This window comes from Polyodon spathula, chromosome 26 (genome assembly GCF_017654505.1).
Source record: "Polyodon spathula isolate WHYD16114869_AA chromosome 26, ASM1765450v1, whole genome shotgun sequence".
NCBI lineage: Eukaryota > Metazoa > Chordata > Actinopteri > Acipenseriformes > Polyodontidae > Polyodon > Polyodon spathula.
In genome coordinates this window covers 14,308,066-14,335,141 of record NC_054559.1, presented here as the reverse complement: position 1 = coordinate 14,335,141, position 27,076 = coordinate 14,308,066, and the positions used below count along the sequence as shown (strand labels likewise).

The 27,076-nt window shown below is 39.9% G+C and overlaps 1 protein-coding gene across 3 annotated transcripts in view; it reads left to right on the top strand.

Annotated features, from left to right (window-relative positions):
- Positions 1 to 21,647, top strand: part of LOC121301005 (netrin-3-like) — a 41,398-nt gene extending 19,751 nt beyond the window's left edge. For 2 of the 3 annotated variants that reach the window (XM_041230067.1, XM_041230066.1), the window contains exons 3-8: positions 6,202 to 6,390; positions 10,600 to 10,749; positions 11,069 to 11,092; positions 14,830 to 14,886; positions 19,423 to 19,497; positions 20,221 to 21,647. In XM_041230067.1, the coding sequence (XP_041086001.1) occupies positions 6,202 to 6,390; positions 10,600 to 10,749; positions 11,069 to 11,092; positions 14,830 to 14,886; positions 19,423 to 19,497; positions 20,221 to 20,549 (824 nt within the window). In that variant the 3' untranslated portion in view covers positions 20,550 to 21,647. The remainder of the gene's footprint in view (positions 1 to 6,201; positions 6,391 to 10,599; positions 10,750 to 11,068; positions 11,093 to 14,829; positions 14,887 to 19,422; positions 19,498 to 20,220) is intronic. The other variant, XM_041230068.1, reaches the window with a different exon arrangement.
- Positions 21,648 to 27,076: the final 5,429 nt, after the last annotated feature.

The window sequence follows — 27,076 nt, the reverse complement described above, 5'->3', positions numbered from 1 at the left end:
CTCCCTCTGGTCCATGCTGGTGGAGCAGAGAAAGAGAAACTCTTACAATTGCGTAGCAGTCTCTCCTCTGCTATAGCCACATGCACTGGACATTGAGACAGCGGTGACTGAAATCAAAATATTATTTTGGAAGGCCCCTTGGCACCAAACGTTATATAAACAGGAGGATTGATTTGGGGGGCTGGTGACCTTTGGCGTGTGATGACAGGGCATAGCTGACTTGGAGAGGCCTGGATGCACAGGGGAATTCACTGACAGGTGGTCTCAAACTTACCGGTTTGTTTGTTCCAAGGTCAGGAGATTTCTGTATTAGTTTCTGTTACAGCACAAGATGGACAGAATAGCTTTGAAAGTAGAGTACCCCTAGAGTGTATCACTGCAAGGCTTTCAATTCCATGGTTGCTGGTAGCATTATCACAGCCCCTGTTCTTTATTTGAGTTCAAGGTAAATCTAGGTTTTAAGGTGTTTAAGAAAACAAAAACAACAAGAGTTGATTCCAACTTTTAAATCGCTTATGGTCTTGAGCCACGTCAAAGCGCTGTACTGCTATAAAACACAGTCCCAAACAGCTGCAAAGGCTACATTATACAAACAAGTCTGAAAGCAGCATTTGCCAGCATAGGGTTAAACAGGAGTGTTCTCAATGTAGATATATAAGAAATTGGGAAGTCATTCCTGTGAGTGTCCTGCTGAGCACCAGTGAAGCCAGATCCCCTCTCCATCTGTGTAGGGGTTGAAGTAAAGGGTCTGGGTCTGGTGTGGAAACAATTAGCAGGAATTAAGAGTAAGATGACAGATGGGCTGCTTGGGAACTCTGGGGCTCCAGACAGGGGCAGTTCAGCCGAGCCACACATAGCTCATTATACCAACCAGTATTTAATAAGAAAGTAGCCAGGACCCCCGAACGATTCACATGGAATTAAACCTTTTCAGAATTTGCACAAAACATGATTTCAGTTGTCATCTTAAAGGGCACATAAGGACCTTTTCATTTTATTGTGTTACATATTCCCGCGTGTTGCTACAACTGTTTACGTAAGGTATGTGTAGTGTTTAAAAAGAGGTGAGGGTATGGATTGGGTTACCTGATCCTGAATTATTGTGATCCTTTAACCCTAACCCGACTTGACAATGTTTTGAGATCAACCCACTACTAGGAACCACCACATGTTGGCACTCAGTTTAAATTAAATTCCCAATTGCCAAATTTGCAGCAAAGTATGTGCTACATAAGGCAGGGTTTTCAATTATTTTTTTTTTCTTCTCAACTCAAAATCAGCACAGCCTAGGGGCACATCTAAGCTTGACGATTCAATTACTTAAACTGTGACACCCTTCTTTGCTTTCAAATAATTACAACACTCAGGAATGTTATTCTAACTGGAGCTGTTTGTGTAGGTGGACTGTGGGGCAATGATGAGGCCTGACAGCAGGCAGGATGTCTTGTTTAAATATGCAGAGACGCTCGCTGTTTGGTACTAAATTGTCGAGGCACTTTGAGCAAAATTGGTTGGGGCCTACACTGTGATTTTAATGCTGTTTACTGAAAACAAAAAATGAACCTATGGTTTCTCAGAAGAATCTATTGCAAATGGATATCTTACATATTTGCAGTATTACACGGACAACAAAATGGCCAGCTGTCACTTTATGACTCAAAATGTCAAACTGGCGACACGCAATTAAAATACTGCAGTGATTCATCGAGCTGCGCTTTTCCAGAGCGATCAGGCTTGAAGGAGAAACATGTAGCAATATTCAACAATAAACTGTCTTCATATTGGTATTGTTAAACAGAAATACACATGTCTGGTCACTTTATTAGGACCGTCACCTGATAGTGGGTTGGGCCACCATTAGCCCTGATCACAGACTGGACAAGGCATAGTGTTCACAAGGTGATGGAAAGTGTCACAGGGGATCCATTTAGTCATTCTTTTTTCAGACTTCCAAGGCCTCTCTAATCATCATTCTGTCCCTTTGCTATTGCTTAACTAACGTGACTGTCCTTGCTTCCGTGGCACCTGCTCCATGTGCACCCACTAGCATGCCTTTTTCACATGCTGTTAGATCTTTCCCCATTAGACTGTTGCAAGTGTGCTGCTCCCACAGCTTTATAATGCTACAGGGGTCACATGTCGCAACACATGATCAGCCTCATTTGCATCGCTAATTCAATGCCAAATCAAATTGGGAAGACAGGTTTGTAATTGTGCTGCTCTCACTGTATTAAAAATACAACTGTTTATTTTAAGGTGGAAAGTATAAGTAAGCGTGCATTGGACCCAGTAGGCAATCGATGGTATAAAGATTGGGCAGCTGAGGGTGGCTTTTAGGAACTAACGACTGGCTGAAATTTTACCAAACCATGGTGGAGATACTTGTGGGGAGCATAATGTCAGTGACATAAGACAGCTCATCTGGACTAACTCCAAGATAATCTTGTTAAAATTGCCCTCAGTCGGACTCCATCCAAGAGAGTGAGCCAAGACAATGCGGGTGGATTTAATGGGATTGGGGGGCAGTGTGAGGAGAGGCCCCTGCTTCGTGTGTGAGAACCAGGCCGCTAGACCTCAGGGGGCTTTGATCCTTGCCTGGACCTGTGCTCAGCCCTCTCTCGCCTGATAAGATCAACGCGGCACGGCAGCTGAATGTGGCTGTGAATGAATGCCCTCCACCTCCCACAGGGAAGCACTCTGTCACGACTAATTCAGAGGTACAGGGCAATTACTGGCAACTTATTGGAGATAGGCACTTGTTCCTTCTGAGACCCACCAGGCTATGTGTGTGTGTGTCTGTGTGTGTGTTTCACAGGAAACAAACAGGACACCAAATTAACCCTTGCATTACAAACTGAGTTATTGGGAGTCACAGGTTGGTGGACGATAGAAGTTTCTGTGTAAAATCCTGTCCAAACAAATGTGCATTTGCCATAACTGTATCCATGGTGTTAGAATGTATTTTTTCTAGCTCAAAGCATGACAAATGTACATACGACCATCTCCACTTTTTTTTTTTTTTTTATTCCCCAGCGAGGGATAATAAAATCTATCAGGAATATATATATGAGAAAAAATTCAGCACTCGGAAAGGACTGTGGTAATGTCTTTGTTATTTGCATAAAATTGAACCAGGTTAAAATGAAGTAATAAATCACTGTGACGGATATCCTTCTAGCTTTGTTTTATAGGCCAAGTCGGTCACATGTCACCGCAGGCTATCAGTGACATCTGCTCTTCTCTGCAAAAACATGCCCTTCAAGTTCGTTATACGAAAATCGTTTAGCTAGCTGATCTATAATGGTAAATTATAAAGACATGCAGCACTAGGGTTGCCTGTTAAAAAACCAAAAAAAACAGTAATGACATTTAATTGAAAAATAATAACTAGAAAAACTTTAAGTAGAATCTGTGCTTTCAGAGCCTCAAGTTGTATCTGGACTTCAGTCATGCAACTCTGGAGTGTGTGTCCGTGTGTCTGTGCCTGCCAGCCCAGCTGTGACCCTCCTCCCTCTGCTGCCCAGGGCACAGGAGACTGCTTGGGTTTATTGATGCTGACAGGTTGTTGCGGTTTGTGTTGAGGAGGGAAACAGCTAAGCTGACAAATAGAGGGAAGCCTGGGACATAACTCATTGTGGCGAGTACTGTTGCACGGTGGAGGGATCAAACCACAGAGCAGAAAGCATGCAGGTGTGGATGGGAGGCTAGTAGCCTAGGTCTGAAGCAAACTTTACTCCTGGGCTGAAAGCCTGGTTTTGGATGAAACAAAACTTAGAAAAAATATACTGAATGATAACGTAACTGCTCCTTTCCCTCAACTGAATAGTTTATTTTTTTTCTCCGTAAGTTTATACTTTTGAAATAGTTGTGTATTCCTCTCAGGAAGTTTGACTTTCAAAATTGTGGATTTGAAGAGAGTCCAGCAAAGATCAACCAGACACCCCAGGGCTTAAAGAAATAAGCCATGGCGATAGATTGAGGGAACTTAATCTATTAACCCTAGAACAAGGAAGAAGAAGGAGGGAATTTGGAAGCTAAGTTGAGGATAGGAGAGATTTCTTTTGACAGAAAAGGTATGGAATAGGTTACCAAGCCAAGTTATTGATGCCATGTCCTCAGAATCCTTTAAGAAACAACTTAACAAAGTTTTGACTAGACTTACTTCAAAAAAGATATCAAAGAAGCTAATGCTTTAAAATAAATTTAAATTAAAAACAAAGTAAGGATACATAAACAAATGTGGGTTTGATATGATAATGACTAGCCCAGCAAGACTTTAAACTCTTGTGGCTAGAGCCAATTAGGCCTGCTGAGCAGATTGAAGGGGTAATCCAAGAGAGCGGTGATTTCAAAGGAAGAGAAGACTCTAAACATATAGAGCTCCCTGGCTACTCTATTGTACATGTAAAAATAACATCCAGCATCGAGGGCAGTTCTTTAATGAAGGGTCTTCATTTGCTTTTCGTTGTTATATCGATCTCAGAAATGCAGTTTTAGGTAAAAATAAATTCACATTTTGTCTTTTTCAGTTTTAATAATACTAAGCTTTGTGTAATTTAGAAGTAACAAAAAATTAAACTGTAACAGACTTCCTGAGAGAAAAGCAAAGAACCTGAGAACTTTCTTCAACCTAGCGTAGATTTAACATGAACACGTTTACTATTACATATAATGTGTTTCAAATACACACATTCAAGACCTGTGCTGTTCATAGCCTTGTACCCTACTGTGCTTGACAAGAGAGTTTGTAGAGAGTTACATATTACTACAAAACTGTATCTTGTATCTAGCAATGTGTCTTTAAGTGCCTGCCTACATCAAGCATGTTGCCTAAGGATATATATATATATATATATACACACACACACACACACACACACACAAACTTCTGAGGGAGCATTTTTGAAGCTGGACTATATTAGCACTCAAAGTTATATACACTGCATAAAATGTGTTCACTGCATTCCAAGTCAGATGCTTACAACCCTCATGTCCATGTTCCCTAAATATTTTGGTAGCACTAAATAGGTTTAAATGGAACTCACAGTACATATTTTACCTCCTATGCATATACCCACCACTTCCTAGGCTTCACATTTCCTAAGATGAGATACACGCACGTTATGTTACATTTATTATTTTTTTTATTTGAAATAACTTTTACATAACTATTAGAGCACCAACAAATAGTCAGACACCTTTTGCCCCCTTCAATGCTCCCTTGTGTAAAACAATTCCGAGTGCTTCATTTTTTAGATTGCTGAGCACATTATTTTTTGTTTTCCCGAAGGAAACATTCTAAATTGGTACCATTTATTTCCTCTACAGGAACTCCCAAAAGACATGGGTCTATTACAACTGCCCATGGGACCTTCATAGTGAATGGGCATACACGATATTTACGGATGTTTCCTTAGCTAGAACCTCTTCAAGTTCACCTCCAGTTTTATACAGAGATAAGCAAGTGTTTTTTTTTTTGTTTGTTTGGAGGTTGGTGGCAACATCTGGGAGGCAGACTCACAGGATGGCTGGAACACAGAGAGGCCTGAGGCAGGCCTAGCTCAGAATGAGAGGGCTGTTGCTAAGCGATACCAATTGGCCGGCTTAGAAAAATTAGGAGGGAATGTAGGGTTTGCGTTTCTGGAGTCAGTTGTCCTTTGAGCTTGACATCTGTGCATCTCCCCTGCTAGCAAAGGGCAAGGAGGCAGTCGCAAGACACTTTATTTATAGTTGAATTGCTAAAAGTGGTGGTGGCTTGTGCACTGAAGCACATAGGTGGGGCATTGTGCAGTGAAGCCTGTGTAGCACAGATATGCTTCCCCAGCTCCCACAGTCAGTCTTCAACACTTTTGTTGCTTTAATAGTAAGTAAGACTATGGCAAATAATGCTCTAAGCAGGAAAAACAAACTATTCAGAATCATACAGACACATGTAATAGGATATTAAACAGGTATGAGATTAAAAACCAGTTACATAGGCACAAAACCTTTGTGTAAACTTAATAACATCTGTGTGTTTTGGAGGCCTGGGTTCAGGGTAACAGGATAAAAGGCATGCCTTTTAACCACTGTACAAAACAGCCAGGCTCCTAGGTTTGGTTACAGAGCTTGTAAAACCTCCTTTCACCTGAAGGGGTCAGAATCCACGACACTGTCTATTACACCTGACAAAGCTAACCCTGTCTCATCTCTCTCCCACAGCCTGTAACTGCAACCTGCATGCACGTCGCTGCAGATTCAACATGGAGCTGTACAAGCTGTCCGGCCGCAAGAGCGGGGGGGTCTGTCTCAACTGCCGGCACAATACAGCGGGGCGCCACTGCCACTACTGCAAGGAAGGCTTCTACCGAGACCTTACCAAAGCCATTACTCACAGGAAGGCTTGTAAAGGTAGGGCTCAGCCAGACAAAGGGATCAAACTATTTGAACGGCAAAAAAACCAAGAAGTCACTTAGCTTTAGAATCCCAGAGTAATCAAGGGGCCCAGGGTACACCAGGAGAACCTCAGATCAGGTAGACAGGCCATTAAAATGTGGCCTGGCTGTGTCCTGTGGTATTGCAGGGTCTGCTTTAATATAATCTATTCTTCATTCTCTCAGCGACTTTAGAGCATATCGGGCACTGAACTTCTTTTTAAAAGAAAACACATGTAAACTGGCTTAAACACTGTGTAACATATATATATATATATATATATATATATATATATATATATATATATATATATATAAACAAGGGAGTAGGTCTAGAGATCTCAGAGACACAAACAGTGGGAATTGAGTTAGCAGTATAAACTCCAGAAAGAAATATTTGCATTTCTTTCTTTAAAAAATGTATTTATTTACCAAACAGAGAGAGGGGTATAGTGGAGGCACTTATGAAGAAACATACAGTTGGCACAGTTGGCAGATTTTGGTCAGTTCCTTAGATTGTGATTCAGTTTTCATTTGGGGCTGCAGTATAACTGCACAGCTATAATTACAAGTTTAGCTATAACTGCAATGTACTTTAATGTATGCATGTCTGGGCTGGAACGACCTTGAGCGTTGTATAATATTATGTACAGGAAGCTTTCAAGTGGTCACAGCTTATTTCCTTGTGGATAATTGCCCATGTCTAATGCACACAGACTGCTTCCACAATGTAATTTCAAACCAAGGCTTTGCATCGTACCTTCCCAATAAACCCCAGATGGTCCAAGATTTTTAAATCCATTATCTTGTTTTCTTACCTCTTAATAGCAGTAGAAACCTCATCACCCCCCTCTGTCTTTTTCTTGTGTTCTTGATCTTTTGGTTCTTTGTGATTTTATATTGCGTACAATGTAGCAGATTTGGATGAAAATTGCATTACCAATTATCGGCTTAAATTGATCCCAATAATCACCATTATCTTAAATCTTCACTCCCATTAACTAAGATTTTCTTCCTAGGTTAGGGTCACAGTATCTTCACTGGCACAGTTTGGGACAGTTCATGCTTTTAAACTTGTATCCTTATGCATTCTGCCAAGTGCTGTGAAAGGTACCTGAGACAGGTAAAACGTACCTATCAGAATGCATTGTGATGAGAGTTGAAAGCCAGAATGGTCCCAGTAAGTCATATGGTAACACTACCATAGTTAGTAGATCTTTCTTTCTCATGCAGTCTCTCTTTTCTTCTCTGTCTGCTTTTCACTTGTTGCTTGTTTACAGTTAAGCTATACCACTGTCCTCTCCCACAGTAGAGGGGGGACTGAAGTCAAGTAGTTTTCTGATGACCAGTAATTAAATGACCCCCTCCTTGGAACTCTTTATGCACAAATTGGTTCTATGCTATAGGTTCATTTCACACTGTAATCAGACCATGTGACCTAAAGAACAGGAAATAATAACATATCAGAAAAGTTTAAACAAAATTTAAAAAAGTATCTAAATAAAAGGGGTGAGGTTGTTCATGCCAGGAAAGGTGATTGCAAAGCATTGGTTATCTTTGTGAGATAGAGAGTAGACAATGGAAATTCCTCAACTCAGGAGGTCAGAGTGAGAGGATGAACAAAAAACCTTCGCTCGTAGCTTTTGCATGTGTTTGCGTGTGAATGTTTTTAAAGTTATGAATCATGACGACCTCAAGGGGTTCACAACTATATAACATTTTTTTTAGGTATGGCTGTAGTTTTGATGAAACACAAAATCTTTAAAAATCTCTATAGTAGAGGAGAGGCCTTTTAAATAGGTGTTAGAAAAATCAAAAGAAAAAGCGATTCGATCTCAATCGTACGAAATAAAAGTAAGACCAATACAGTGTGACTGGTTTTAATAGGTTAGGTTCTGACAAACTATTATATTCATTCACACTGCCTGAAGTACTAAGTCATTTCTACATTTCAAATTATGGGAAAATCAGCTTTTTGTGTTTCTCAAGCAACACATTTTAGCAAGTCTGTTTTAAGTACTAACTGCAGAGTTTAGGAAATTACTTAATTACTTAGAAAATCATATATACATCATGATGAGTTGATGAGGATAAGTGGATGGTGACAGGAGTGATATTAAACCTGTTTGACTGTTTTGACCATAGTATAAATACTCTTTTGTTGGTTACGTCTATATTGTTAATGGAAGTCTCCCATCCATGTGCTAACCAGGTTCAATCTTGCAATCATGATTTTGCCACTGGATCCCTTCCTTACACTTAAAACAAATCAAGCTTTCTGAAGCAGCTTTGAAAAAAAAAAAAAAAAAAAAAAAAAAAACATTTTGGAGTTGGTCTTTCGATAAACAAATCTTGTGTGGGCCTATGGAACCAGGGTGTGATGCTGGTCCTTGATAGAAAAGACAAATAAAAATAAAATGTGTTTATTTTATAAGTTGATTGGTTTAGTGGAAAAGAGACTTAACACTGAGGAGTCGCACCCTCTAGCCAAAATATTTATAGGCTTGTCAAATGCCTGGTCAATTTTACTTTCTAAAGTGGCTACACTGATTTCAGATGACACAATGTGGAGGAGTTTCATTAGTTTTTTAGTAGGCGACCACCCCCTACACTGTGTACAGTGGTGCCCACGAAAGCAGCTTTACAATGAGTTGTAATTTAATGAACCTGCAGTATTATGATATATCTTGTTGAACTAGATGTTGAAAATTAAGTAGTCAGACTTAGAACTGAGGGTAGAAGACATTTCTTTACCCAGAGTGTGGTGATGGTGTAGTATGTCAAGCCATAAGGCTGATGCTGAATCATTGGAGACCAACTAGGAACAGAGCATCAACGGGCTGAATGGACTGCTCTGATTCGTCAATGTTCTTATTTTCTACAAAGAAGAAGTCAATCTATGAGGTCAAGAGGGGAAGAGTGGGTTAGTATAACTGGAAGGGCAGCGAGCTTTGCAATATATCCGTGAGCAGTTTAAAACAGCTCTGCCTGCTGTTGCTGAACGACCTGACCACTTCAAACAGCAGGTTTAAGAGCCAAATCAGCTGCAATTTGTTAGCGCATCTGCAAGTGTGAAGGGTGGGTGGGGACATACCAGGCATTCCCAGATGGGCTTTCTCAGCACCTGGGCACTTCAATTAGCTGCTCCCAGCAGGGAGGCTCAGCTCCAGAGAGAGGCTGAGATTGCAGTGCCCACATCAAGGGTTATCATGTTGTCACTATGTGGCACTATTTTATTTTTGTTGATGGTTCAACCATGAACTATTGGCCAGGTGAACTCAGGTTTTACCATAGACAAAGCTCTTATTTTTGTCCTGTTACCTTTTCACTATGTTTAAAATCCTTCTTGTTCTTAATACTCAAATTGTCTGCCACAGTTCTAGACAGGGCATACATTACACATACCTAGTGATCATTTCTAAACCCACCTCACCTCAGAAATTCAGGTTTTAGGGGTAATGTAATTGATGTTCATACATTTAATCTAGTCTCGCACTTGAGTATCACTGACTAAAGGCAGGCAGGCTAGCAAGCAATTTGTCAATTTGGAAGCAATCAAATACCCAAGCGCAGTGCTAGCACCATTTATGGAAAGCCTTACAAGCTATTTGTTTTATTCATAAACAATGCTGCTTGCCAGCTACTAGCATAATTAGAATCCTTCAAGCTCTCAGCTCTGGGTTATTAGTGTGACTGTTCTGGCAGCTCTTTGGCTGCTGACAGGACATTACAGCCCAGTGCTGTGTGTGTGTGTGTGTGTGTGTGTGTGTGTGTGTGTGTGTGTGTGTGTGTGTGTGTGTGTGTGTGTGTGTGTGTGTGTGTGTGTGTGTGTGTGTGTGTGTGTGTGTGTGTGTGTGTGTGTGTGTGTGTGTGTGTGCGCACAATGTTTAAATTGTCTGTCTAATTCAAGGTAGCTTCAAATTACATTTTACATGCTTAGTATATGGCACCCTAATGTAATCATGTTCTGACTATAAGGTTTTAGAAAATGGTGGTACATCAAAACCATTGTTTTGCCATGAGTGACCATGAAACAATAATGGTCAGCGCTTTTGAAGAGATAATAATGGAGTGTTTAGACTGGCACTTATTAGTAAGGTGCGGGGTAATGACAGCGCTGGAGAGCTGAGAATGGAGTGTTTGAAGCAACTCTGAGATAGTCTAATTGTCTCCGTTTCTCTTGCAGCTTGTGACTGCCACCCGGTGGGTGCCGCTGGAAAGACATGCAATCAGACAACGGGCCAGTGCCCCTGCAAGGATGGTGTGACAGGCATCACCTGCAACCGCTGTGCCAAGGGATACCAGCAAAGTCGCTCGCCAGTGGCACCCTGCATCAGTAAGTACCTGCTCTCACCACACTGTCCAATACCTCCAGCACAGGTCAATTAACACATGTCTTTAATAAAACAAGAGAACATCTGTAAATCTGTGTAGTTCACTTGCTTTTCTTCTCGAAAGAGGCCTGGGTTCCAATCTGGATCCTCAGATCACAAGGGAAGTTCAACCATGTTATGTATAACAGCTGCCTGTTCCTGTCGCAAGGCAGTGTCAGTCTGACAGCAAATCTCTCAGGCTCAGACACATCTCTGATGTTTAACAGGGAATACGGACTCAAAAGTCAGAACTCAGTGTATTGTTTCTTTTCATTGCTGCAGGTTTCCAAGGTGATCTGAGGAATGGTAACGTATCCAGAACAATTTCAAATGATTGCAGCTAACAAAGTAATTCCGTTAAGCACACCTGTTTTGAACTTGCTTAAGATTCATAGGTTTGTATTTTCATTTTTTAAACGGTGCTACATTAGGTTACAGAAAGTTCTTAGTTTCCATTCATTAGTCTCAGGAAATCTGTTACACTGGCACTTCCTTGGTCCTTTCAGGGTCTGGCAGAAAGCGTGTCAATCAATAGCAGCTGGCTGGTTAACAAAAGGGAAAAAGCTATAAAGAGGTGCAAACAGCCATTTCTTTATCCTAGTGTAGTACAAGATACACATTTTGAAATGAAAATGCATGTGTTTGTTGAAATGTGTGCCTTTTAGAAATACACATTTGTGTCCTCTGTCATGAAAATGCGCAACAGGTAAGACTTAAGGAATTATTTTGTCAGCTGCAATTGTGCTTTAAACACCTTAGCAACAGAGAAAGGTTTCTATAATTACTGAAGCATCAGACACAACGATATGCCTGTTTCACTCCTATCAACTGTGATTTATGTCTTTGCTGCTTTCATCACTGTCTGAAAAGCTGCTACCCAAGCAAACACATTTACATGTAATCAGCCAGCGCAAAATGACATAATGCACTGTGCTGGTATTACGCCGAGAGACGTGAGGGGATTGCTGAGTAGGATTCCTCACAGCAAAGCAGGGAAAGGTGTTGGTAACCTGATCCTGCAAACTCGCTGCTCGGAAACTTGAGTCATAGCATGAAAAAGCAATAAAAGTGAATGTGTACTGTACTGTACTGTGCTGTAATCATAGGAGGTCATGATGAGGTTGACTGTATAGCGCACTGGTGGGACCGCACTTAGAATTCTGTCACCACATTACCAAAAGGACGTGGCCTTAGAGAGAGTCCGCAAATCAGCAACCAGACTACTTCTAGGGTTTAAAGGAATGAGTTAAGAAGATAGCCTGAAGTAACTGAATTTATTTAGCCTAGAATGAAGTATTAGGTGGCGGAATTCACTGAAGTCTTCAAGATCTAAATTAACCCTATCCAATGGGCAGGGAAACTAGGCCAGAGGACAAAGTTAGAAATTAAGTGAAGACAAACTTAGACAGAGAGGTTATGCAATGTGTTACCTAGCCATTCTGTTGATGCTGAATCATTGGCATCCTTTAGGATCAGACTGGACAAAGAACAGCAGGAGCATTGATGGGCTGAATGGCCACCTTTCACTCGTAGATTTCCTTATGATTTAGGTCATTTGCCCATTGTGACAAAAAAACAGACAGCTTTTTAGCTTTCATGTATTGCCCTGTCAGAGATGCCCTTTGCGAAACAATCTGTCTCAAGTTAGTGTGTGCTAAAGATGGCAGGTGTTTCCAATTTTTTTGTCCAACCCACCCCCCTGCATACACTATGTGGAAAAAATACTCCCTAGCGTTAGCTTGTGGGATCTCTGAAGTGTAACGCCACCAAATAAATGAGAACCAGCTTCGCAGAAGAATCTGTTGTCAGAGTCTATTGTACAATGCAGTGCTGCGTGGCTTCACTTAGTACGAAACAGATAGAGAAGCACAACAAGAGAAAACATTACGGTTCAGCTGACGAACAAGCACAACTCCAGTAGCTGGGAACAGATTGTTCTGTGCGTCAGTAACTGCAGTGTGATGCAGAATTACTGGTAAAGGCATTATATAGCCATGGGGAAATGCTGAGGAAACTGCAAAATTACTGTGCAGCTTTACAGTGGTAAACTTTTATAAGGCACGCATAGGGTGGTTTTATAAGGTATGCATATAAGAGATTTGCACAGTTTGAAAACCCAAATTGCGCAACAAATCCCTCATATTCTCACACTAAGACTGTGTTAAAATCGCAAGCCTTCAGAACTGAAAGGCATGAAAAGCTAGCCTTGCCTAGCCATACAGATTTGCTTGTTTGAACCTCCAGCGATGGCCTTCACAATTCCTAGAACAGGAGTTAAAGGAACTGCAACAAGAAGGCAGTTAAAAAAAAAAAAAAAAACGGCATTAAAAACACAGAGACGTAACCACAAGACGCTGGTGTTTATTGTTCTGTGGTGTTTGATCGGTGCCCCCCCCCCCCCCCCCCCGTACCCACAGGGTAAACAAAGAGGCCTAGCACACACAACAACAAGCTACAAGCCGTGATGCTTCGGTGAAGAGCCTTGGCAGTATCACTAAAGCTTGTTGGGGTTGTTTTGTTTTGTTTCTGGTTTACATAATTCCCCAAGCGAGCTATGACCTGCTGTTAATGTCAGTGGAATAAAATAATAACAAGATAAAGCAATAATAAATAAAATGAAGACTGCACAGGGAGTCTACACGTTTTAACGTAACTGAAAGTTTTCCAGACTGCTGTTTTGAGATAAATGTCATCAGGGTTAGCTGTGCGGTGTCCAATGACTCTAAAGCATTTACTAGCTAAAAATTAATTGAATGGTTGTCAGACTTGAGGATCTATCGGTTTAGAGCTGTGGTTCTAACTGAAAGAAAGATCTTTACTCAAATCACTGTTTCAGCAGGCAAATATATAACTAAAGTATTCCATTCGTTCCATTCCAGTGGTCACCAGAAATTGGTTTTAAGCAATAAAATAAAACATTAAAATTGAGTTTCTCGAACCACAATGTAGGTAATGAAACAATACCTTAAAAACACAATTAACACAGGGTGTATTTATGGTTACAGTTCATGACAGTGTAGCCTGTTATATGAATTGGTAACTTCTGTTTAACCACCTCTATTGCATCAATGCAGCTCTCAGAATCATGGCTAACTTCCAAGCACCAAGTACATTTGGTACACCAGTGTAACCATCAATGTGTTCCCCATTAACATATAAAATGGATGTTAAAAAATCTGTAGAGAAACTGACAAAAGTCTTTCTCAATTTAGTAAGTATTTCTTACATCCACTGGGAACACAGTATTTCTATCAGGAGTGTTCTGTACTTCTGAAAAGAGGCTGATTTTCTGAAGTGGGGAAGGATATTAGCTTTGTGCTGTATACTGAAGCCCAAAGATAAATGAAAGGAATCCTGTGCGACACTATTATGCTTCCCCCTCTTCAGAAAACCTGTCCTGAGGTGTCTTTTCAGAGTAGTCATGGCAAATAAGCAGCGACCGCTATAGAGAAGCACACAGCACACACATAATAGGACTTAAACAGGTCAGAAGTTTGGAAAATGTATCCCATTAACGTGCGTATTTCTGTTATTTTTACCCAAACGCTTAAAGCATGCTGACATTTCCCTTTGAGTTAACTATACATCCACTAAGGATAGTTGGGAAATTACACTTAATCCCATAATTAATAGGAAGAATGTGTGGTGCATTAAGTGTGCCGTTTCCCCAAGACATACAGAACAAGCTGTCAGCTGTCTGTATGAAGGGCGTCACTGAGCTGCTGTGGAAATCCCCAACTCTGAGAGTCTGGCTCTCGCCAGCGCACCGACCACACACAAACAGCAGGGGACGCTACAGCGTCCCAGATCTAACTATCTCGTGACACCTACGTTATTCAGACAGTTCCCTTAATAATCTTTAAATTGTACAAAAAAACATTCTTTAAGCTGTTGTATGAAAGTAGTACTCCCTTCTATTCCATACTTTACAACAATCTTGTAATTTCCATAGCCACTAAAGAGGAAGGCAGTGGCTGCTGGTAATTGTGTTGCTCGGGGTTGTTTTCATTCTGTGCTGATGTTCTTTCATCTTCTCTCTTCAGAGATCCCAGTGGTCAGTAGCACTGAAGCTGTGGTCAGCAGTACAGAGGAGCCTGCAGGTAAGAGAAGTCATTCACGCTGGTTTCTGTATCCCCCTTCAGTCACTGTGTGCATGATTGTACCACATCAAGATTCCTATCTATTTTATAAAGCATATATGTTGTTTGTTTTTTTTCCAAAAGTTATGGCAAAGTACCTTCTCGGATTCCATAGCGTTCACTCAAACTGTTTTAAAATTAAACTTAAAAAGAATTGTGACCGAAGGGGGATATACAGTTGAGCTCACAAGTTTTGGATTTATTTAAAAAAAAAACATCAATACAAGTTGCATTAAACTCTCATTATTTGCTCACATTTATTATTGGCCTTTCATTTCAAGGTAACCAACAACTAAAAACAGGAAGAAACATACAAAACTTACTATAGTTGCATCTTTAGCTACCAAACTGATAAAGGTGAAGTTCTTATTATTAGGGCTGTGAAAGCAGTGAATGTTAACTAAATCAAATTAACACTATTGTTTGAATATTCTATTGCCACTCAAAATGAAAGAACAATGTAGTATTTATTGCAGTAAACCTTCCAAACTATCAACACTGCTAAATTTGTAAATACTAAAAAGTTTTGACTAGAAATCTTTTTCAACATCAAAACAGTCATTGAACTCAGAGTAGTGAAGAAATCTCTCAGCAGAAAAACACTGCTTTGCTCAGTGCAATGGGTGTTATGTGTTTCAGTCAGGTCGCTCCAGCACCCTCAGTATACCGGCCTGAATTCCCAGCAGTGGGATCTGAACCTTGTCCAGGTTGGTGCCCTGTGGGAAGATACACCGTGATGGCTTCAATCCCAGCTCAGCCGATCCCGGGCTTTAACCATGGGATATAATTAGAACTTGGCAGTCTATCTGTTTGGGACACCTACCTAACCCAGCCATTTCCTCCATTCCTCTCCACACCCCTGTTCCATTGGCACAGTCTAGCCAAACTGGCACACCATGTACAGGTGAAATGAATGGTGGAGAACAAGATTTGTAAACCTGTTTTTTTTTTCCTCATGCAATCTTATTCTATTCCATATAAACAAAAAATAATACAGCTCTGCTTTAAAAAACAAATTGTACTAAAAAATATTACTGCTACAAAAATGATTGTATGAATTAATTTAAAGGCAATAAAAGGCCAAGTCTACATTCATAACCCCAAAATAATAACAACAATACTACTACTAATAATAATAATAATAATAATAATAATAATAATTGTAAACCACCAATATAAGTGTGTATTCATTTTCAAAATCAAAGAGGTAAAAGACAGGAAAGGCTGACCTGATGTCTGCTGTACCTCTGAGGGGTGACAGTATCTTATAGTCATATTGCTGGAGGATGGCCGGTGTGTATTTCCCTATGAAGCAGCACTTACCACAAATCAGTCACCTGGAAGGCCCAATGAAAAGAGCTTTAAACTCAGACTGGCCTCTGAAAACAGAAGCAATTGTTTCAGGGTCTCCGGTTACTGTTTGGTCTTAGATCAGTGGCTTGGGCAAATCACATTTAATCTCTTCCAGTCTACCTCTGGCATTCCAGCTAGGAACCTTGTGCTCTGAGGTATGATCTGAATGTGTTGTGTTCGGCAAGGGGAACAAGATTGGTGGCGCACAATCACATTCACACATCTACACCCGCTGTGACCTGTTCTAACCAATTAAAAGGAGGAAATTCCACATTGATGTTAGAAAACTGAGAACTGTTTTTCTCCTTGAAAAAAAAGTCAATGAAAGACAATATATCCCATGGTGTCTTGGCAACTACTATAAAATACTGTAGTACATTTATATGAGATTGTGTAGGTAACCCTATCAATATAAGAGCGTGAGAAGAGTTGTAAGAACATAAGAAGAAAATTTACCAAAGACACCATTAGTGCTCATCCGGTTCTTAGTAACTGATTGATCCTAAAACTTTGTCAAATCGGGTCTTAAGCAACCCAAACAAGTAACAACCACATGGCTGGGGAACCCGTTCCGTCCTCTCACTGCTCTCTGTGTCTCCTGTCCTCTGTCCTAAAGCCTACTTCATTTCCAACTGTGTGCTCAGGTTCTGTTGTGCTTGAAGTATCTCACGTGTTATCTGCTGAATTGTGAGATGGTGTTTGTTTTGTGGTGTGCATTACACGTATATCTGGGCTGGACTGCCACATCTCTATTTTGCCCCAACCCAGACCTCTAGAGGCATGGGAGGTTGGCAGATTAAGCCTCCTGTCTGAGCCACCTAGCCCCCAGATAGGCCTCAATTCCTGAAGAGAAGTCCATAGTACAAGCAGCCCCTTGATTGGGAAGGGAATTGGTCTCTCTCTCTCTGTTGTTTTTATGGGGGTCTTTAGGGCCCTGCTCTGGGTCTTGACTCCAGAGAATCAGCCTGGTATGGCTGCTTGAACTGCATTCAAAACCCCCTTTCAGATTTATTGAAAACTGCGCAGAGCTGTGAGAAACAGCTGGCTCAGTCACTCCCTGGTTGCCTCTAATAAAAAAGTAGCTCTCTGATACCCTGCCAAGTCCCCTTGACATTTTTATAGGTTTTTCTGTTCTTATTTTATTCTTTTTTTGTGCGTAATGATGTCCGTGACTGCACGCAATGAAAAACCAATCTACCTTTTAAAAATATTCGGAACTAACCCCCACGCTAGCATGAAGAATTAAAAAAACAGTGCCGTAAAAGTGGCTGCAGTAAACAAAATTATTTCAGAAATCTTACCTGTCCTGCACTTTCATTGTCTGTAGAGGTCTCAAATGTACAGTTGTGAAAGAAACACATTGTAAACATTCCATTATAAAACATGGAGCCTGGTACTACCTAGGAAAGAGAAGGTTGCCTTATATTTCCTTGTTTGTTACACGTGCACCTCCTAGGTCATTTCAGCTCTGCAGATTCTTCAGAGGCAAAACATCTTACTGGCTGCTTGTCAGTGATTGGAGGAAGATGCTGGTTGGCTTCTGACAAACCTTCAAGGGGCGGGGTGCAAGGTGTCTTTAGTTTAGTGTAGTGCCAAATGGATGGATGACATCATGGAATTATATTGTTAACTAACTAATAAACTAGAAAAAAAAACTGCAAGGACGATTTAATCTTTGGTAGATTCAAGTACAGTCAAAATAATCCTTTCCTGAAAAGGAAATTGGTTGCCGATTGCACCTCTATTCAAACATGTCTTGTCAAAACATTCGTCACTGAATTTATTTCATTTATTTCAGTATTTCTAAAGCGCTAGCGTTTTATAGGTATGTATGAAATATTCATGAATGTAGTTGAAAATAGTCAGTGCTAACGGGGACGTTACTTAAACAGGCCTGCCTTTCTCTTACTAATTTTCATAAACACATGTGCAACCAGAATCTAATTCAAAAGTTGTGCAGTCAGGCAGAAAAGACAATGGAAAAGCTGAAAGTGGCTGAACTTTCCTTGCCTGCCCGTATTTCCTCCTGCTCTCGGCACTGGTAGATGACACCCTGCACATGGCCAGGTAGGCAGGTGCAGAGAGAACTGGGGCTGTGATGAGGCGGAGACCGGAACTGATGTCATAAAGAGACCTCAAGCCAGCCTAACCAGAGAGCCAATTAAAGTTACAGACCTTTTCAGGGTGTTATTAGGAGAAAAGAACTATCAGCATCCGTGCTCGTCCGGTTCTTAGTAGCTGATTGCTCTCTTATGAGGTCGGGTCTTAAAGGATCCAAATGATTCAGTATCAATAACACGGCTAGGTAACCTGTCCCATACCCTCACCACAACTAGGATACTAGGAGACCTCTCTAGTCCTGTTGAAATGTATGTGTTTTAAATGACTGAATCAAGTGATAAATCATTCCAATGTTTGCCTTCAACAGTGTAATGCCTTTCATCACCATTTTCATTTGTTGTAAAATTACATGTGACACACCTACAATTAATGATACTGTAAACTGTGTGAAATAAAGTCAAAACTTCTGCTTATTCTTTTATCAGCCTTCTTACCAGCAGAAATGCTTTGTCATTGTTAGTCTTAAATCAAAGGGTACATTTAGAGATAAACACAGGTGTTCTTACCCACTGCTGCTGTGCCATTGAAGATCAGACTATTAATAACTCACACAGACAGACACCCACACAGGCAGACGGGCGCTAGGAAAGGAATAGCATAACTCTGAAACTTTAAAACTGTAAAACCAATAAATACCGACATACAGTGTAGATGTGGAAGATTCTTTTCAGTTCTGTTTAAACTATAATAAACCCAGTTTGCTGTTCAAACTTTATTTGGATAATTTACAATGAAACCCTGGTTTTAAGAAGCCCGCCCATATATTTACTACATTTACAATATAGTACTGTTACTGCATGCATGTGACTACACATGTATATGTATGTACAGTACATGGAAAATAAATATGGAATATGAAATAGAGGTTACTGCCTGGAATCTTATGCTGCATCACTTTTATTCCCCCAGATAACGAAGAATGAGCAAAAAGCTTATCTGGAGGTGTTGAGATCATTGCACCTGTTAAGATATTGTGAGCAGTGGTGTGTTTCAGTAAGGTTAACTAGGTCTTTCTACCTGCAGATTGTGAGTCGTATTGCAAACCAGTCAAGGGAAACCTGAAGATCAACATGAAGAAATACTGCAAGAAGGATTATGGTGAGGATCCTTTAATAAAGAGCATGCAGCTTTATTATAATAGCTTTCTTACACTCCTCTTACTGTTTTAAGGTTCTGGTTTCATATTGCTCCAATACTGAGCTCTTATAATTATTCTCCCAATCTGCCTTTACATGGTTTGAAACTTTGAGTCTGTTTGGAGAGGTGCTGGAAGTGAACAGCCTTCTTTCTCCATTCCATTCAAAGCATGTGATTGTTCTCCAGTGTTTTTTTGAGCAAATGCAATTAATCCTTTGGTTTCATATATATATGTATATATAAAGCCCAAGCACCTGAGTAAAAGTGCCATTATATAAAGCTGATATAAGTCAAAATACAAGATGTGGGGACTAAAATAGTAACATTTCTACATTAATCAAAACCAGCATGATAAAATTAGATATCCAGATTGATAAAGACCACGTAAAGCATTGCGAGTGGAAATGAATAGATTTTCATTTTTTCTTTCTAAAACTGTCTTGCATACAAACCCATGCACTTATCTCACCCTGCCAGCGCCTATGACACACTTAAACAGTATACAGAAAGAAAGCAGGTGGGCTGACGCAGTTGAAAGGTATAATAGGTACCTGTCTGGCTGGCAACTAGCTCAGGCTCTCATTTCACTGTGAAGCATTTTTCTAGAAAAGTATAGGCTTAATGATTCATTTATTAGTTGATAATGATGAGTAAATGAGCCCTCCTCCCTTTCACACCTTTCAGCTGTGCAGGTGAACGTTCTCGACATGGAGACTGTAGGAGACTGGGCTAAGTTTTCCGTGAACGTGGTCACTGTCTACAAGAGCCGAGGAGACCCAATCAAGCGAGGCGACCACTTCCTGTGGATCCACATGAAGGACCTGGCCTGCAAGTGCCCCAAGATCCAGATGAGCAAGCGCTTCCTGGTCATGGGAGCCACCGAGGGGCCATCGGAGCGAGCCGGGCTGCTGGCAGACAAGAACAGCCTGGTGATCCAGTGGAGGGACGTCTGGACGCGGAGACTGCGCAAGTTCCAGCGCAAAGAGAAGAAAGGCAAATGCGACAAGGCGTGATGAAGCCCTTACTTCCATCCCTCCTGCGGAAATATTAAGGACAAAGATTGACTGCATGTCGCTTGCCTTTAAGGACCACTGTGTATATTGTATCATTTTACGTGTGTTTTTTAAATTTTTTTTTTTTAATTTTTGTTATTATTATTTTCTTTTTTTTTTTTATTGTCGGTTTTTGAATTGGTCTGCCTTGAAAAGGGACCTTTTAAAAACGTTCTCAATCCTCCTATTGAACGACATAAGAAATCTAAACGTTTCTGCACCGTTTGCTTTTCTGTCAGCGTTTGGACTGGACTGTTTTTACGAGGACGATTGGCTTCCAAAGAGGCATCAACTGTGTTACCCAGAGAGGGGTGAGGATTCCTAATAGTAAACATAGAAGCAGAAGCTCCCCCCCTCCACCCTAGAAGTATCTGAGGAAGGTCTTATTGTATGTGAAACATTAGCCAAAATAATATGCCTTTACTGCTCCTAATGGGTTTTTAAACACAAATCTAAGGAGCAAGAAGTACAAACATGAAAATCCAAATGGCTTTTTCAATAACTTCAATTTCTATACAGGCTTTTTTTGAATGTCACTTGAAATGGATTCAGTAATAACACTGACAGTAATCAGAGTTAGCTTCATCAGCAGTTAATCAATACCCACCAATAAAGTAAGCATTACAGCACAAATAAGGTACTGATATACTTTTTGCTGCAGGTATTGCATTGATTACAGCGGTGTTCATTAACTCAATATTCAGCAAACATGCACATTGCAATGTTCTGTATTCCATGTTGTCATTTCGTACTATACATGTTGGAACATTCCAATACTTTGCAGCAACTTACATGTAAAACTTTGAATCTTTATCTTTTTATTTCCCAACGTGATATTAAGTGGGGTGGAAATAGATCAATGGGATACTACTTACTACTTAATCTACGTTACATAATATTTATTCTTCAACGTTATTAAAGACGTCTGCAGTGCTTCACTGCACTGTGGGTTTTGAATTACTGTCCAACCACATCATAAAGATGAAGGGAAGAAAGAAAAAGCCATTAAAATGAAACTTCTGCATTTCCTGCTCTTTAAATATCAGTTACTGTGCAGTATATATATATATATATATATATATATATATATATATATATATATATATATATATATATATTTCCCTCTGTGTGATTGGCCACAAACAGTTGTAATTTTTGTCTTTCGAACCACAACGCTTGGTATTCCCCGTTTTTGTCTTTTTTTTTTTTTTTTTTTTTGAGATTATGGTTTATTATATAGTACTCGTGACGATTTTCATTTGGGTAAACTGAACTATCTGTTAAATGTACAGTATTAATTGTGATTATTGATAGAATGCTAATTTACTGACAAGTCCCCCTCTTGACTTTTTTTATCAGTTTTATCTGTTTTAGTGAATACCAGGGATATTTCTCTATAGCAATAGATTGTTCTTTCTAATAAGTGCAGTTGCTTCCAATCTATCTTGATGTCTGTTTCCCAAGCCCCTCACTGTTCTTGCAAGCATGTAAATAATGGTCCGTGTTGTGAGTTGCATTGCCGTTACAGATTCTATCCCGCGTCGGTGAGATGAGATGAGGTTAAAAGCTCTAAAACCACGAATGCAGACGAGCCTGGCTCTTTTGCGTTGTGGTTAAGACGCTCGTCTGCGATATGTGGGGTTGCCAGTTTGCGCTCAGCATCTGCCCTATCAATGGGAAACGCAAACGACTCCCTATGGTGTTGCAGTGTATTCCTAACCTCCACAAACATCTCACAAGCTACCCCAGACCACTCATGAACTCCTGTAGCTGAAGAACGCTGGAGGGTTTGTGAACAATGCTTTGACAGTAGTTTACCAGTACAGTCTTAATGTCTTATTGGAAAATGATGGAATTGAGACCTAGCCTGGGTATGTACAGGACCAACTTGCATTGACGTGGACGTCAGTTTCACTTATTACAGAAAACTAGGCAGTGATGTCCTGCTCAGGGCTATAAAACAATGACTAGGGGGGACTGAACCCCAGTGTTTCTGCAGCTTGCCCGAGTTACAGTGTGAGATATGTTTTTTCTGTAGGTCTTGAAGAAAAAGTCCTTAACTAAGAGTAACACTGCATTTGCTTTGAGAGGGCACAGTTAAGAGGCATTGTGTTTCATCTTATAATAAGAATGCATGTGCTAGTAGAGGGGCGTATTCGGTCAAATGAGAGCCATGACCATACCAGTTCCATTGTCTAAAGGATGGCCTAATAGTAATGGAGCACTGTACCGCTATTTTAAAACACATAAACATGCTTTTTTTACATTTTATTTAGACAGTAATGTTAATAAAAAAAAAGTAAATGGTAGCAAATAATATAATATAGATTTAACTGGCAGCAGTACCACTGTTTAGGTCATGCTATTTCTGTTTTGTTGCCATGGAAACACATCATTAGCCAGTTCAACCTGCTCCATCTACTTATCAATCTCTAGACTCTTGTTTCCATTTTAGCAGTGGTGCCCAGCTGGTAATCCCATGCAGAAATGGAAACTGTAACAAAAGCACCACCATTTTGAGTAAGAGGAGAGGAAGCAATAGTCCCTCCCTTCTATGGAGGGTATCTAGACTTGGCAACCCTTGCACTGTGAATCACACACTGTAGAACCCTGCTGTTGGTATGTTCTGCAACTAAGAATGGTTTTTAAGGAAAGAAATCCAATTTCTGCATCTAAATATCAGCTTGTTCATTGTCCCTTCAAGAGGTCAGACCAAGAGTAGACTTCAGGGTTCTTCTGAACTGTTCTCAAACATTTACCGGCAGCTATTCTGTTTTCCTTCTAAATTTGTTTCTGGCAGTTGAGAATCTACTTGTCAGCACCTGGAGCTAGAATTAAATTCAATCTTAAAGTAAAACAAAACAAAACAAAAAAAAAAAAAAACTGAACCTAAAAGCTGATCTTTATTTTAGAAGTATCAGAGTGTTACATTTTTTTCTGAGCCTTTTTAAGACTTTTGCTGTTAAGTTTGCAATGTTGTAAATATGTACTGCTATTAATCGTTTAACAAAACAGTAAGAAAATTTCTGTTTTGGGAATGCGGTGGGACAGTCCCAGACTAAAATCTCAACCCAGTCTTGAGATCAGTAATAAGTTATGTTTTCCCTGTTAGAGATCTTGGTGGGACCTCAGTTTAGAAGCTTTTCCTGGTCCTGCACTGCATGACTGTGGCAGTATTGCCTTTCCTGTTGAGGTGCCACTAGGTCAGGGTTCAGCCTTCACAAGCTGGGCATTTCTGAAAAGACGAAAGGACTGGTTTGTTTTCTGGGTTTGGGTCAGACAGTCTGATTCCCTCCCCTTCTTATTTTCTCTTTGTAAATTGTCTCAGATGCAATGACCACTGACTTTTTAATCTTAAACAAAATAAATTATTAGTTAATGATAACCATGGTCTTGTCTCTTTTTTTTGTAACCTTATTTAATTTTACAGGCTTTGTTCTTCTTGAATCCCCTCTTAAACTTGAAGTTACTATTGTATTTTTCATTCAGCTGCAGCTGCAAGGGGATAGGTCACCCTTTAGAATTACCTTGAAAACTTTCCATGTGCTGTACATAAGAACATAATTAATAATGGTTATGGTAAATCGTTATATAAACTGTAACTCACCAGTCACAAAAACAGAGGACCCAAATACCAAATGGGGGGTATAGAACTTGAACAGAACAACTTTAACAATTAAGGAAGAAACAAAGGCTGTTCTGTCTCTGATAATAACCGACCTTTTCATTGTAAACTTCGAGTGAGTGTGTGTGTATAGCCGCCCTTCCACGAATCTCTATTTTTTCCATTCCTTGCAAACACAGTACTGACAGGAATTAGGAAACACTTAGGTATATATACATAACTTGTTCTTTTGATTGAGATTTTTGTCATCTTCACTTTGTTATTAAAATTAACTCCTACCAGTGACCTGAACTGTATTTGAACCCATTCCTCTTATAGGAAAGCCATATACTGAAACATCCCTTCTCAGAACTTGAACATTGTCTGTAAGGCACAGTTGAAGTAGTTAACCAAAAACAATACTTTATGCACATCACAGAAACCAGGACCAGTGGAGAGACTAACGACAGCTGGAAGGAGAGCAGCGAGGGTATGGAATGGGCTACTTATTAATGTTGTTGAGGCAGAATCATTGTATGTAATGGGTTACCTAGTCATGTTGTCGAGGCAGAATCACTTGGATTCTTTAAGACCCAACTTAACAACGTTCTGTGATCATTCAGCTGCCAGGAACCGGACAAGCTTAGATCGTCCAAATGGCCTCCTCTCGTTTGTAAATATTCTTATGTTCTAACTTTCCAAAAAGGACCATTGTGTATAACTTGGTTAAAATTAATTACAGGCCTATAATAAGACAGGTGTTAGATGTTCTTTAATGGACAGTTTATAGTATATTACAGGCCTATATATATATATGTGTATGTGTGTGTTAATGTGTGTGTGTGTGTGTGTGTGTGTGTGTGTGTGTGTGTGTGTGTGTGTGTATATATATATATATATATATGACAAAAAGTCCAAGCAAACTAGCAAGGCATGTATATGTGTAAGAATTTCCATAACTCCTGTGAGTACTGTATTTGTAAGGAAAGAGAAATTGGAGATTGATAAATGGCTGGCTATGCCCACACACACACACTCAGATGTTTACAATGAAAAGGTCAGCTATTTTCAGAGACAGCACAGAGCTAAGGTGTGAGTTGTGAGCTTGATGAGGCTGTCTCAATTTGTTCTAATTTGCCTTGGATTCTATGCCTCAGATAAAAGGGAGAGCTCCACTCCCAGACGAGGGCATGAGCTCTGTAAATAAACACAGAGAAACTCGACACCCGATAGCTGGCCAGGAAGCACCGCTCACTCCCTGCCTCCTCTCCCCACCCTCTAAGCAAACAGCCTGCCCGAGCACGGACGGCAAATTACAGGAAAGCTGGGATTTATCACCCAGCCCCCCTCCGTGCTTTATACAAGTACCCAGCATAGAGTCTGGGAGTATAGAAACACAACCCCGATATTACTCCCTTTAATGGAGTTGATAACAAGATTTCATAAATGTTTGAAACACCAACACTGTGTAGAGCCATCATGGACAGCCAGTGCCACTGACTGATAGGTAGGATGCAAGGTGTTCAGATTGCCCATGAGAGATGATCATTCAACAAGGATTACCTTTCTTTTCAATTCCTTCAATGGTGTAAATCTGCAGCAAAGTCTGTTCTCCAGAATGGCCTATACAGTATGACTGTGCCATATGAACCATTATTAATTTGGGTATACTGCAGAAAAAGGGATCTTGTGGAGGCAGTCATACAGTATGTGCATTCGTGTCATATATTCAATTTTGCATATAACTGGAAAATGGCTAATCAACATGTGATTAAATTGCCATTCCTTATTCTGTACTATTCATGCCGGTGGGTGGTGATGTCAGACCAGGAAATGAAACAATAACAATGGCTATACTGGCTAAAATTGAACAAAGAACACAAAGGGCTCACTGGCCAAAGTAAAAATAAACACTAACAAATTATTATTATTATTATTATTATTATTATTATTATTATTATTATTATTATTATTTTTTTTTGTTCCTGGGTAGTAAGTGTTATTTCCTAATTGCTTATGCCTCAAAAGTATAGAAAATGGCTATTATTCCCCACAAACTTTGCTTTTGTGACCAGGACAGTGATATTTCAAAATATCACTATTTCCAATGAGAAAACGGGCAAATGTGTGCCTTTTCGTTCACATAAAAAACAACATATGAATCCAAATTAACATGTATTTATACTAAAGTAATACAAAAATAACTACAAAAGATTTAGAAGTGAGTAGTTTTTCGAGATTTACAATTATACTGTATTTATATACAGTATAATTTACGGGTTCAACAGGCGGGAGGGAGGGCTGCGATACACAGTGAACACGGATAGGCGTGGTTATTACACTGCGATTAGTTTTAAAATGAACATATATTAAGCCTCTGTAGCCTGTTATGACAATTAACAAACCAGCTTCTTCGCTATTGACTGACATCTTTTACCCAGAAGGCACTGCTGAGGGGAAATGACCTAAAAGCCCAAGTTTACAAAAGGCACAAAAACTTTTTTTCACCTCATCAGGCACCAGATATAATTGTATATCATTTTATCGTTTTAAAATGTAAATTCATGTTCTAAATTGTTAGAAAACTGCACATTTGAGACCTACAGTGAAGGAAATTGCATGACTTGTAGGAATTAGCTTAAAGTGACAATTACCTAAGGTAGCGTTAAAACACTGATACTAAAAATCCTTTGAATTGGGACCAGCTTTTATGAGCCAAATGGCCTCTCCTTTTACCAAACATTTGTAATTTTCTTATGTTCTAATCAGTTATTATGTAATTAGCAATTATTATTCAAGAACTCAGTTTAATTATCTGATTGGTTAAAGGCCAGCCAAGATTTGCCAGCATGCTAAACAGCAGGTTGTTTTGTGTTTTTTCCAG